This window comes from Mustela nigripes, chromosome 17 (genome assembly GCF_022355385.1).
Source record: "Mustela nigripes isolate SB6536 chromosome 17, MUSNIG.SB6536, whole genome shotgun sequence".
NCBI classification, from domain to species: domain Eukaryota; kingdom Metazoa; phylum Chordata; class Mammalia; order Carnivora; family Mustelidae; genus Mustela; species Mustela nigripes.
In genome coordinates, this window is record NC_081573.1 from 10,951,557 (window position 1) to 10,965,846 (window position 14,290).

At 50.7% G+C, this 14,290-nt stretch overlaps 1 protein-coding gene across 1 annotated transcript; it reads left to right on the forward strand.

The window, feature by feature from the left end:
• Window positions 1-8,898: 8,898 nt before the first annotated feature.
• On the forward strand, window positions 8,899-12,313 carry EDDM13 (epididymal protein 13). The gene is made up of 3 exons (XM_059383212.1): window positions 8,899-9,169; window positions 10,699-10,736; window positions 12,018-12,313. Exons 1-3 carry the CDS (start codon window positions 8,960-8,962, stop codon window positions 12,040-12,042), a joined length of 273 nt encoding a protein of 90 aa, XP_059239195.1. The 5' UTR covers window positions 8,899-8,959; the 3' UTR covers window positions 12,043-12,313.
• Window positions 12,314-14,290: the final 1,977 nt, after the last annotated feature.

A 14,290-nucleotide genomic window follows, 5' to 3' on the forward strand; every position in this document is an offset into this window, starting at 1 on the left:
GGTCACAGAACTTTTGTTTCCCTCTTATCTTCATTTCCTCTCTGCTTCAATTCGTATTTATTCTACAACATGCTCGCTCTCCTTCAATTTTCTTGCTTTTCCCATGTTTGCATTGTCTTATGTGTGAGAGAAACTCCTAACAGGGAACCAGCTGGGTCCGGGGCACAGGCATTTAAAATGGGGGCAGAGGTTGAATGCATTCACACTCCCACCAACGGCCAACAAGAACGCACAGGGAATTCTCTAACTTCTTGATTTTCGATGCTGGGATGGCTGGAAAACCTGGTCCTCATTTTGTACAAACAGGGAGACAGGACACAGTGGGAGTTCCTCCCACATTCATGTACCAGCCCTAGTACCACTTATATTTTTCTTTAAACGGACTCAGTTCTTTTACCTACAGAGAAAAACTCGAAAAGGAAACAAGACACCACATGAGAAAGTAGAAAGCCAGCACCGTTCATTATAAGCAGACACCGTGAAAAAATACATATATTGAAAATAAAATGTTAGTGAATTCTAACACGATGCTGGTCTCTATCGAGACTTCATCGGAAGCCTGTTCTCCCTACTTTGGTAGAAAGAGCTTTGGAGGCAGGTGAGAGACAAGCCAGCATCATCTTCTGGGGAATGGTGAGGGGAAGGGATCCCCACTCGACCCCCAGGCTGCTTCCCCCCACCGAGATCTCTTTAGCCATCACGGAGGGCTCACACACCACTTCCCAGGGGATGCCTATGGCCCCAGATACCCAGAAGAGGGAGTGAGAACTGGCCTTCCAGAAGCAGATGTGGCTGGAGCTCCAACCCACTCCACTGGTGGAGCTCCAATCCACTCCGAGTGACCAGGGACAAGTCTGTGTTCTTCCCGCAAACAAGAGCTAGTACTTATGACCTTGAGACAAAATATACAAACAACTCAGTGCCAGGAGGCTAGAGCTGCCAATGCCTCCCAGCTCACAATCCATGGGTTCTGGACTCCAGACCCCTCTTCACTGGCCGTGCTGCTTGGAGAGAGCAGGTTCATCAGCCGGGGAGAACTCCCTGCTGCTGGATCCCAGGAGAAATCCGCTCGTGTCTGCATGTAACAAGTCCCAAGGAGGGACTCTCTCTCCTGGGAACTTCTCTCCTTTGGTCCCAGGCAAGCTAGAATGTCTGGTCATCCTGTTAGAATTCCATTTTTATGACGAAGACACAGGTGTGGAGAGGCGGGGCACGTTGCTGCAGGTCAGAAAGCCAGTGGGGATAGAGCTAGGACAAGGGTCCAAATTTTGCAATGCCACATCCCTGTTGTTAGGATGGAGTCTGAGGGCCTTCAGCTCACCTGCAGGGCTCTGTGTTATCTAGCTCCCTGCACTCTTGGGCCATCAAAATTCTTCCAAAGGCCCAGGCTCCCTCCTACCCAGCACCATGCCCTCGATGTTCCCTCTGCCTGGGTTGCGTTGCTGTCCCCACTTCCAAAGTCCTCCCGTGATTAACCCTACTCATGTTTCAGGTCTCAGACACAGGGACAGTGCCTCCGAGATGCCTTCCCAGGCCCCCCCACAAGGTCAGCAACCACACCCCCTACAGGTTCCCACCACACCCCGCAGGTTCACCCAGACACGCTCCCCGGCTTGCGCTCCATAGATGGCCCTTGTCACTGCTTCTCTGACTTGACTCCCTGAACTCCAGGACATTGACCGCTTTGCCGTCTGTGTGTCCTCGCACCTTGAACACCATAGAAGCTCCATCCAGATCTGTGGGAAGAGACTGACTGCACGATGGAGTCCAAGCCTTCATCGGCCTCATCTCCAGAGGTCCTTTGCCTCTGCTCTCTTCTGACTGGTCAGGGACACGCACCTGCCAGCATCTGGGCTCCCAGTCTTAATGTCCATTTCTTTCTCTACCCCGTGCCTCTGTCGGGACCTGGCTGCCTGCGTTCTCCCCTCCAGACAGGACCGAAGAAGAAAGTGAGTACCGTGTCCTTGAGATTACATTCTTGTAACCCTCTCTGGGCCTTGAAATTCCTTAAAATACGTGGGAAAGGGTTGGTCCAGAGCCTGGCCTTTAGACATTGGCCTGGGGCCAGGAGCACAGTCGGTAGAAACAGACTCTGTTGGAGATGCTCAGCCGTTGCGTGCCGCTGCCAGGTGGTGAACCACTTGGGGGGAGATGGTGTGGGAAAGGGAGCTTCTCTTCTCCTCCTCTGAGGCCGGGGTTTGTCCATCTTTCAAATCCATGGCCTAGAGAAAGGTCTAGGACACAGCTGGGCTGCACAAGTGTTTCTGGAAGGAAAAGAACATCCCCTACAATGGCTAATGCCTGCTCTCTTTGTTAATTGGGAGGAGTCGAAGAGAAATAATGGGGAGTGTCTGTCTCTGTGACATGAGTGAATTCTCAAAACAGCACTATGAGCCGTAGGGAACTCGAGTCAGAAGACATGGCTTCCCGAAACGCTGATCCTCAGAAAGTTGAAAAAACAAAACAAAACAGAACAGAACAAAATGTGATTTTCTGAGTTCCACCCACAGTTTTTGCATGAGAATAACAATGGGAGGGATCGAGGAACCTGTTCTTTCAAGAGGTGATTCAGATAGTTGGAGAACTACTGAGCTAGAGCAGGAGTTGGTCAACTAGAGCCTGGCCCACTTCCTGGTTGTTGTTGTTTTTTTTTTAATAAAGTTTTATTGACACCAAATCACACACATCCATTTATGCATCCTCTATGGCTGTATTCTTGCTGTCAGGACATTTGTATAGTCACCATTATGACTGCTGACCCGCAAAACCTAAAATAGCTACTATCTAGTCCTTTATGGAGAGAAGATGTTTTGTTGGGGTATCTGTGGGAGCTCAGTCAGTTGTGTCTGGCTCTTGATCTCAGGGTCGTGAGTTCAAGCCCTGTGATGGGCTCCACAGTAGGTGTGGAGCCTAGTTATAAAAAAGATGTTTGTTGATCTTTGAGTCAGAGCAATGCCTCTCAGGGTCTTCATTCAAAATTAGGATCCCATCTCAAACTACCTGAAGAATCAGGACAGCTTCAGGCTCCTTGTTTGTAACAAGCTTCCCAGGGGGTGATCCTTAAACAGGCTAGTCTACTCATATGGACCCACCAACGTCAACTCCATAAGCAGATTGTTTTGTGGGGCCCATCATAATTTATGGGGGACAGATAAAGAAGTGGTGCATCCCCTCAATCTTCAGTCCCAAGTCCCACCTCTACTCTCTCCTTCAGGTGGAGAGATAATGAATCCCTGGTATCCACCTGTATTGGGTCACCATGTGGCTCTTCTAAACGCCCTTGGTGGCTGTGTGGGTCTCCCTTCTTTCACTCATAAAGCAAGGTGATGAGGTCCGTGTTATTTTAAGATGGCTTCCCTATGGCTATGAGATAGATGAGGATTCAATAAAACAAAATTTTTTTTAAAAAGAGTGCACAAGGAAACTGGTGATCTGAGCCCATTCTACTGTCTGAGTACTGGCATAGCGCTCACATCAATTTACTGGTTTTGACAATGTTCTCTGGTTACATAAGATGCCGCCACTGGGAGAAGCTGGATGGCCATCACAGAGGACCCCTGTGTGTACTATTTTTGCAATGTTTTGTGAGTTAATAATTAGTATGCAATAAAAAGTTGAAAGTTATTTTAAGGTTATTTAATGAAGGAATAATGGCATATCCTTGGGGTGCTGTTAATGTGGTCTTACTCTCTTGCCCACTCTTTTCCATATTAACTTCCTGACTTCTGGTTTTGCTGCACCCTACAGTGAAAAGTGAGTTATTTTTCTTTTTTTAGGGGTCATTGGGGTGTGTTTGGGTGCTATGAAGTATAGAAAACAAGAAAGAGAAGGGGGTCTTTGAATTGCTCTCTTTGATTTAGGGCCCAGGTTGAGAGAGACCCTCTGCTGGGGGAGTCTCAGTCCTCACCCACTGACCCTACCTCTGCAGGAGGCTCAGGTTGAGCTGTAGGGTCCACCTGCCCCTCGAGGCTGCGGGGATCATCGGGATTGGGTGCCTGGGACTCGGGTGGGTCCGAGGCTGCAGGTATGACCGGGTATGTGAGCACATATGCATATGAGGTCCCCAGACCTTATCAGATTCTCAAAACCCGAGGACCACTGCCCCAGAATTCAAGGACGTATTGAGTTACAAGTAAGAGGTATAGCCCACTCTTTCCTGACCCTCAGCAGAGAAATGAGGTAAAATGGATCAAAGGGATCCTTTGCTGATAATCTTTCTAATCTCTGGGGGGTAATCCCCCCATCTCCTCGGGTATCTGCAGCTTCTGGCCACCTGGACAGATGTGTCTCCAAAGGGGACAAGTGTAGTAGAAGCAACCCGCACTGGCCCCCAGAGTGTCCCATGAAATCTGGGGGATCCCTTCCTTTCCCTCCTATGGGAGGGTCTCTTTGGGAACCATCAGGGTGGGTTGAGCTACGAAGGAGCCATTAACACCTTGGTCCCCTCCTTTCTGTTTCCATCGGTGCCCAACAACCCCTACTGGGTGTCCGCCTTCTTGCTACCTGCATCTCAGCAGTACTGAAAAGTAAGATTCTGATTTCATGTTGTTCCCCTCCCCTAGCTTTGTTCCCTTTCTTGTCTCTGCTAAGGGGTCCATTCCTAGCCACGGATCATCTCTAGGGAAATTTCTTTAAAATCCAGGGACTTGAAAAAAATAGCTGTCCTACTTTGACTTTCAAAAAGGTGGGGTGTCCTATGGGAACCAACCTCCCTCCTTACCTCGGGGATATGGCGATGATATGGTGAGGATGGTGAGGATAGTAATGAAAAGCCAGTAAGACTTTCCCAAATGCTGGTCCCTGGAGGCGGCAACTTTGAGGTATCAAGCTCTGTCCTCCCCCACAACATCTTCTCAAAGTCAGCATTTTTCGTCCAAAGTCTGCAAGGGACTTATAACACGGGGACACTAACTATAAGGGGAGGGCTGGTGGCTGCCTTCCCAGCTTAACCCCAATCCAATGCAGGTGTCTTTAGCCGTTTGCTTCCCCCCGACCCAGACAACGAGGCTTTGGATGGTCTCCCCTGTTCACTGCCAAATCCTAACTGATCCCCACACCCCCCACCCCGGGCTCTGCTCTCATGGGCTCCCAGTACCCCCACCTTCTAATCTGGTGATGGTGATGTTTCTTCCTTACGGCCTCGTCTCTCATGACTCTGGGACTCAACACTCTGGACCTCGTCTGCCCCCATGACTTGCCTCCCAAACACCATTTCCCCTGCATGGGCAACATCAGAGATCCTAGGTAAGAATCCCTCTCCAAGCATGGGGGTGGGTTTCGGTGGGAAGCTTGTTTGGCATGTGCCAGGATGTGTGCCAGGACCCTGCAGGGCGACGGGAACCCCAAAGATGAACCCCACACACTCGCACGTCTGCGCGAACTTGTAGTCTGTTGGGGAAGACAATGGTTATAAGGCAGTAGGAATTCGTGTCCCGAGGGAGGTGCCTGGAATCCAGCAGGGCTTCCTGGAGGAGAGGGAGCTTGTGTTGAGCTTGTTGGACTGGGGACCCGAGGACACTGTTCATGCTGCTTCTCGTGGTGCTCAGTTGGCACTGTCTTCCATAGGTTTGCTCAGCCTCCAGGTGTTGAATGGTGAGTAGTGCCTGAGCCATTTGGCCCTTCTGTTTGCCTTCACTCCCGTGCACCAAAACACAGAACTCTTCGCTCCTCTTCTTAGAGATCACCGAACCTCGCACTCCCCCTCTCACGTTTGTGGCTCCCATCATGAGTGGTTCAACATTTTGGTCGTTCCTCCAACAAATGCTGATGAAGATTAGCTCCTCTGGGCCAAGGCCGGCTCTAGGAGCCAGAAAGATTAGGGAACCAAGCAGGCAGAAATCGGTGCCTGCATGAGCTTGCATTTGAACAATATAAGTAAAGGAAATGGGTGAAGCATCTGCTAGAGGTGGGTGAGTCCTGTGGACATGGAGGAGAGAGGGAGAAGGAAAGACAGTGTAGGAGAGGTTGACAGCTGCCTTGCTGCTGGTCATGCCAAGGGTGTTCCAGGCACAGAGAATAGAATGGGCCAAGGCCATGAGGCAGGCAAGTGCCTGGGGACCACGGGCTTCAAGGAGGCCACAGCATCCCCTTCCCTCCCCTCCCGAGGCACCCAGAGGCACTGCTTCTCTCCCTTTCATGCTCCCTTGATGATTTTCTCTTCTCTTTCTCCTCTTTGTTCACTTTTAGAAGAAACAAGCGGTTGCAAGGAAGGAGGTAAGTCATGCATTTGCACCTTTTCCTGCCCCGAGGACAGTGAGTTCCTTCTGCCCAGTTTCTGAAAAAGCTGCAAGAAGAGAAACCTCCAGGTAACCATGGGCTGGACATCTGTGCCTGTGAAGGTGTTGGTGCGAAGGGCAGCCAGAGCCCTTGGGCCACCCTGCTCCTTCGTGCTGCTCACGGGTGCCAAGGAGACCCAGCACACTGAGGTAGGCGTGGGACCCATTCCTGCTCCCCCTGGAAGTGACATGTCAGTCCCCAGTGTCAGGGCTGCGTGGCTGAAAACTGAGAAAGAAGAACCCGGGCCAGAAAAGTGAGGCTCCAGGTGGTCCAGATAATGGCCAGAACCACTTAAAAATAAGCTTGCTGTTATTAAGTTCACAAATTAGATGAAGAATTTCACCACAGAATTATAGTTTATTAAAAAAATAGTCAAATGGCAATTCCAGAACTGAAAGTACGTAACTGAAATGACAAATTCAGGGGTTGGTCGTTAACAGCCAAGAGCACGATCAGGGAGCTAGAGAACGGGTCAAGGGGAATTACTCAAAGTGAACCACGGTGAATAAATGAGTAGAAAATACACAAAGACATACACAAGACTTAGACCCAGTGAAAGCTGCGACATACGCCAAGTGAGAATTTAAGAAGCTGAAGTGAAAGAAAATGAAACTAAAGTGATATGTCAAGAGTTAATGGCTAAGAATTTTGCATTTTGGTAAAAAAATAATCATCAAGCAACAGATTTTTAAAAGTTCTGAGAGGGGCGTCTGGTAGGGCTCAGTTGGAAACTCATGCAACTCTTGATCTTGGGGTCGTGAGTTTGAGTCCCACGTTGGTGGTAGAGATTACTTAAAAAAAAATCTTAAAAAAAAAATTCTGAGAACCCCAAGGGGAATGACTATAAAGGAAACTACTTCTAGGAACCTTGCCACAAAATAGTTTAAAACCACAGACAAAGAGAACGTTTTTAACTTCTCCCTCCCACAAAAAATCTGTAAGAGAGAGATGGAGAATTTGAAAGGAAAGTAAGGAGACTCCTACCATAAGACATAAGTCTCTGAAGTAAAAGGAAGCCAGCATATGATTCTGACACCAGACACGACTGGTTTGGAGTCAAGAAGTGTTCTGAGGGACGAAGAGGGATGCTGAAATCGAGAAAGAGATTAATACACCAGGAAAATGCGCCAGTTCTCAATCTGTTTTCACACAGCAGCCAGTTTTTGCATAAAAGGAAAAACAGGGCAAACACAAGAAGAAATAGAGGCATCCATGACATAGTGGGCGACTTGGACACCTCCTGCAGCAGGTGACAGGACAGGTCAATAAAACTGCCTACGTACGGAACGTCTAGAGAGCGACAAGCAAACATGACATGACTGACGTGGAAATAATGCTGAACACAACCCCAGGGGAATGCACAGTAAACGTGGGATTACTTTTCTTACGGAAATTGGCTGCACTTTTGTTCACAAAACAAGCCTCAGTCAACTTCAGATTGAAGTCATTTATTGTTTATTGTTTTTTTTAAAAGACTTTATTTATTTGACAGAGAAAGAGAGAGAGAGGTCACAAGTAGGCAGAGAGGCAGGCAGAGAGAGGGGGAAGCAGGCCAATGTGGGGCTTAATCCCAGGACCCTGAGATCATGACCTGAGACAAAATTGAGTTGGACAACTGAGCCACCCAGGTGCCCCAAAGCTTTTTTTTTCCCCAAAAAAGAATTATTTATTTATATCAGAAAGCACATGAACATGAATGGGGAAGGGGAAGAGGGAGAGGGACGAGTAGACTCCCCACTGAGCACAGGACCCAGTGTGATGAGGGGCTGGACATGGGGTTAGATTCCAGACCGTAAGATTATGACCTGAGCCAAAGTCAGACGCTTAACCGACTGAGCCACCCAGGCGCCCCGACAAAGCTTTGCTCAGAGAGAAATGTATAATCGTAAATGTGTACATTAAGAGAAAGGAGGGAAGGAAGGTGGAAACGCAGAAAACCAATGATCTGAGTACCTATTTAAAGAAGTTCGAAAAAGAGAATGAGATTAAACCCAAGCAGAATAAAGGAAGTGATAAAAAGCCAACGAAAAATATGTACACTAGTAGTCAACAGTGCTAATAGCCAGTCCTTTGGAAAAGTCTGATAAAAATGTAGTTCTCTAGTATTGCTGATGAGAAACAGATAAAAACAGGAGAAACAGTCACCCAAATCAGGAGGGAGGGATCCTGCAGGTATTACAAGAATAATAAAGAGGATAGTTAGAAAGACCTTATGCTGGTTAAGATGGCAAGTGTAGACAAAAAGGACAAAATCCCAAGAAAACGGGTGAGGACCAAAAGTGAAACAAAAGAAGGCTGGACTATCTAAATAATGCTTTGTCAAAGGAACTGAGTCTGTAATCAAACAAACTTCCCAAAAAACAGACAAAGACACACTCCCGGGGTCAGATGGCTTTTAGGGAGACATTACTGCATACACAGTCGAAAAAACCAGAGGTTTTCTGTAGTTACACTCTGCTAAAATGTATAGAATGAGAAGAGCAGGAAAGCCTGCTGAAGTGAAAGGGACATTGGCACACCAGATTAGGTCCAAGTTAGAAAGATCCTCCTGGCGTCCTTGTGGCTGAGGGCTTCAAGGTGGAGGAGGACAGCTGATGAAGCGGGCGCTGTGGGGCGGAGCAGAGGGAGGAGGAACCAGCAGCGGAGACCCAAATGTCCCTTGGAGGAGCAGGCAGGTGAAGACATGGTGTGGAGTTCGGGAAGGGCAGGGATTTCCAATCGGGAAGGGCATGGCTTCAGCCAGCTTCATTCCCTCCGGGTCCTCCCAGAGAAGCTCTCCCTGACCACCACCGCCCCCAAGAAGCCGCCAGCCAAGCGGACCAGATGGAACATTCTAAAATGTGCCTACATGATGGTCACCTTCTTGTTCGTGTCCTACAACAAAGGAGACTGGGTAGGAAGGAGCCCGTTACTAAAGGGAGTAGGGGAGGGGGAGGCAGAAGGGGACAGCGGAGCAAGAGGAGGGAGGGCGTGAAGGAGATGCCAAGCAAGCAAAGGGGTAGGAGAGAAGCCCCTCTGGGAATAGAACCACCCCTCCTTCCCGCCCTCCCTTACCCCTTCCTTCCTCCCTTCTCCCCGCACTCCCTCCCTGCCTCTCTCCACGGCCCCCCTCCACCCTAGCCTCCATCCTCAAGCTTAAATAGAAATGACCCCCTTCTGTACTGACATGGCCCCAGATGATCCTAAGAAACACTACCGTCCACTCCTTCTCTCTGCCTCTGCCTCTGTCTCTCTCCATGGAAGGTAGGTTCTTAAGGACCCAGCCATTTCCTAAGCATTAAACAGAGGTAAGGGGGCAGAGTGTGGGTCAGGACTTGGAAGACCACAGCCCAGCAGTCGTTCAGTTCATCACGTATCCAAGTGTTTATATACGCAGCAGGTCCCTCGCTGGACGCTGGGGGCTACAAGGCCCCACGAGGTCCCTGGACCCACAGAGCTCACATGATAGGGGCAGGACAGACAGGAAACGAGCCAGGAGCCCCAGGAAAGGAAGAAATCCAGGGAACCTCTTGCAGCCTGTAGGGCAGTGGGCACTTTAACCAGAGAAGGCAGGGGGATCCGAGAAGCCGCCTGCCTTGAGAATTGCAGGGACAGCTGTTGCGAGCCAAGAGTACATGCAAGGCAAGGACCCTGAGGCCAAAATGTGCCTTGAGGGACCAAGGGAAGACGTGCGGGAGTTGAGAGGGGCAGAGGGGGTCCAGATCCCAAAGGAGCCTCCCAGACCATGCCAAGAAGGAAGCTTTTATTCTGAGTCTGATGGAGAGCCATCTGCGAGATCTGAGTCCAAGTATGGAAGGGTCACTGTGGCTACTGCATGCGGACAGTGACGTGGCATCAGGGCAAGAGGGGAAGCAGAGACACTGCAAGGAGGCGGCCCGGCTGCCCAGGCAGGATGCGTGGTGATGGGAGTGGACACGAGGAGGACCTCGGAGCAGATCTATGAGGCTTGGCTGGGTGAGGGGAGGGAGATGGGACCAATGAGCTGGGTTGGGTTTGGGTGGTTCTCCAGTTGGTGGTGGGAATAACCTTGCCACCCAGAGGACGCAGCAGCATCTTGAGACACTGTTGGTGGTCCTGCCTGGGGAGGGGGAGCCATGGCATTTAGTGGGTGGTCTTAGACATCCTACGTGGTGCAGGACAGCTGCCCCCACGACAGGGATCTGGTCCGGATGTCAGCAGTGAGGAGGCTGCGAAACCTCCCCGTTAGAGGCTGATGCCGCCCCCACAGGAGATGGGGGAGAACATGGGAGGTGAGCCTGATGGAGCAGGGAGCCCCCAGGATGTCACAGCGAGAGCAATGTGGGGGACAAGAAAGAAAGGAAGGAAGGAGTAGAGGAAAAGGGAGGGGAGGAACCTGACCTGCCTCACCCCGACCAACTGTGTCTTCCTGTTTCTGGTTCACTTCCTCGTCAACCTCCCAAGTGTTACTGTCACTACTGCAACACAGAAGAGGACATCAGGTATGTTATGGCCGGGAAGGGCATTTTGTCCACAACTGGGGTGGGGGGCTTGGCCTGGTTGCCTCGAGGTTGAGAAGGGAACCCCAGGTGGGCTAGGAAACGCCCATGAGAGAATCTCGGAGTTGTGTTCACCAACAGTAACACTTACCCCCTCATGGCGCGGGTCAGGCTTCACCACTGTCCAGCTACGGAGCATTTCCCCAAACGCTGGTCAACTCCAGGCGTCCCTATGGGCGAGCTTGGTCTGGAAACCTTTGTGTCAGGCTTCATTCGCTGAGGAGCCAGTTTTCAAGGTCATCTTCAAGGTCGTCCGGGTGGAAGCAGGGCTCTGTTCTTTGTTCTTTCTTTCAGTTCTTTGTTCTTTCTTACGGCCGAGTCCCGTTTCCTCTGACAGCTAGACCACATTTTGTTTATCTGTCCAACAGCTGAAGGACCTTTGAGCTGTTGTCACCTTCTGACTATGGTGGATAGCAGTGCTTCGAACATCTGTGTGCACCTTTTTGTTCAAACCCTTGTTTTCCGCTTTTTGGGTACAAGCTGAGCGGTGGAAGGGTTGGGCCACCCGGGAATTCTGTTCAGTGTACTAAGGAGCCACTCCAGGACAGATCCTTGACTTATTACAAGGGCTAAATAGTGAAATTGATGTGGTGCGGATTTTACCTCAATTTTAAAAACTATAAAAAGTGGGGGAGGCTGGAGTCACCCTGAGGCCCTCTGGACCCCTACACTACACTGTGAGACCCCCTGAGAGGAAGAAGTCCACCTGATCAATCATGGGGGCCCCAGTACACAAGGCAAACCTCACATACTCCCTCCAGGCTCCCATGTGCCTGTCTGGGGGTACATTGAAGTTGGGGGCCGCAAGGGGGTTGGGGGTGAGAGGGCCCGGGGCATGGAGGTGGGGCTGGGGTGACAGAGAGTATGGGGATGTTGCAATCTGATGTATGGAGGGGTGGGGGGTCAGAGGGGCCAGGAGCACCAAAGGGCCAGGGACAGAAGGGGGGGGGGGACCCAGGGGCTGCCGCAGAGGAGGTCCCTGTGGTCACGGAGCTCACCATGGGAAGGGTAACTGGCAAGCAGGGGAGTGGAAGGCCTAGCTGTGAGGGGAAATATGGAACTGGAGGGGCGGCTAGTTCCCACTGAGGGCAAGAACCCCTGGGAGGAGGAGGCACCTGCTGGGAGTGATGGAAGGAGTCCTCCCCACCCCCGCCCGACTTAGGGCCCTGCATTCCAATTGGTAGGCACATCTACCTTTCTCTGCTCTCTGTCCCCTTCCCTCAGGACCGACCCCTGCTGCTCTTTCTAGCAACACTGCTCCGTCTCAGCTCGGCCCTGGTCAGTCATTCATCTGCCCTGTAGTCTCGCCTCTCGAGAAGCCTGTTGGCCCCAGAAGGCCAGTTTGGAGGGTGAAGAACTGGGGTCCTCTGAGGGTGACACCTGTCTGCCCAGAGGCACTGCGGGAAAGTGTCCCTGAGGGTCCCGACAGGCCCAGGGTGACTGAGCACCAGGGGTCTCCCCACGACTGCTCTCCCTGGCCTTGCTCAACTTCCCCCACTGTTTCTCTGATTAAACCTACACTAGCTGAAGCAGCTGAAGTCTCAGTTCTTCCATTCACGGGGGACCAAAGGTGCCCAGAATCATATATGCCAGTTCTGGCAACAACCTTCAAGGAGCTTCCACTAGGCTGCCTGCTTCTGAGGTGAAGAAAATATAGCCCAGAGGGATGATGACTAGTCCAAGGTCAAGGTGCTGCGGTTTGACCAGGTTTGACTCATTACAAATTATTTTTATTTATTTATTTATTTTTGTACAAAGACTGAGGAAATAGGGATCTGAAGGTAGAGTGAGCCCAAGACAAAGCTGTGTCCCAGCTCTCCAGCCTGTGTACTTTGTTGCCCTATTGCATTGGAGCATGTCCCTGTGGTCCTGGCTCAGAGCTTGGGCTCTAACAAGGAGACAGATTTCTTCTTTTTTTTTTTTTTTTAATTAACATATAATGTATTATTTGCCAAGGGGAGCAGGTCTTTGACTCATCAGGTTTACACATTTCACAGCACTCACCATAGCACATACCCTCTCCAAGGTCCATCACCCAAACACCCTCTCCCTATCCCCCTATCCCCTGCTACCCTTATGAGATTAAGAGTCTCTTATGGTTTGTAGGAGACAGGTTTCTTGCGTGTAAATTCCAGCTCCCGCCCCTTACTGGATTGCAACTTTGGGGAAGTTATTGTCTATCAATGCCTCATTTGTCATCTGTAAGATGGGGGTATTGAAGAGTAGAAGCCTTCCCATCATCATGATCAGAAGCAGTCATTGGTTGGTTCAGCAAAAAGTTCATTAAAGGGGTGCCTGGGTGGCTCAGTGGGTTAAGCCTCTGCCTTCAGCTCAGGTCATGATCCTGGGATCCTGGGATCCAGTCCCACATCGGACTCTGCTCAGCAGGGAGCCTGCTTCCCCTTCTCTCTCTCTGCCTGCCTCTCTGCTTACTTGTGATCTCTCTCTGTCAAATAAATATCCTTCTTTTTGTAGTAAGCCTTTGAAATCCGGTATGCATTTTTCACTTACAGCACAGCTCAGCTTGAATGCTCGTTTTTCACCAGACGTCACTAATGTGTAATTAGATTTCATGAAATTTAGCTGAAAAAGTGGATGCACATATCCAGATATGTGTGTGTTCTAAACACACTTAACGTTTGTGCAATCATTGACTCAACTAGCAAAGTTAAATGTTCAGTTAAAGTTAAAGAGTCGGTTCCTAGTCGTAAGTTAAGTGTGGACTCTAGCAAGCACTGGAGGATGTTTTGCAGGACACCTGGCTAGGACCCTTCAAGACTGTCAAGGTCACGGCAAACAAGGAAAGTCTGAGAAAAGGGCTGCGGATCAGAGGAAGCTGGGGAAACCTGAGAACTCCACGCCACGGGACTCCGGAATAGAAAAGGACCCCGGGGGGAGACTGGGACCATGGGAATGGGCTGGAGCTTAGTTTATGGCATTGCTCAGATGCGAGAGGCTTGTGTGCACAAACGTGCTGCAGTCCTGAGAGGTTAACACAGGGGAAGCTGGGGGACAGGACCATGTGGGCACCTTCTACCTGCAACCTCTCTCTAAAAGTAAAATTATTGACGAATAAAATTTACAATGAAAATATCCAATTCTTCAGGTGTACTTTGATAAGCTCCGAGTTTCCTCGAAATGGAAAATGATGGGGATGGACTTCCCAGGCTCGCTTCTGGGCGAAGTGCGGGTCCTAACTCCGCCCTCCCCCTCTGGCTCCTCCCACGGGCCCGCCCCAGCCCGCCCTCCCCCGGCGCATGCGCCCACTGCCTTCTCGCCCGGCTCCGCGCGTGATGTCAGCGCTCAAGAGGCGGGCCGCGAGCGGGGGTGTTACCATGGTGACAGAGACGCCTCCCCCACCCCGCGACGCCCCCACCACCGACCCCAAGGCCCGCGAGCTGGTCGGCCCCTGTGGCAGGACCTGGCAAGCGGGGCTGGGGAAAGGAAGCAGGAACGCCGGCGTCGGAGACCTTTCTCGTTCCCCGGCGCCTCCCGTT

Coding starts and splice junctions, on each gene's coding strand:
- EDDM13 (XM_059383212.1), top strand. CDS start 8,960: ATGGTGTGGAGTTCGGGAAGGGCAGGGATTTCCAATCGGGAAGGGCAT. Junction 9,170..10,698: donor CCTACAACAAAGGAGACTGG/GTAGGAAGGAGC, acceptor CAACCTCCCAAG/TGTTACTGTCACTACTGCAA. Junction 10,737..12,017: donor AACACAGAAGAGGACATCAG/GTATGTTATGGC, acceptor CCCTTCCCTCAG/GACCGACCCCTGCTGCTCTT.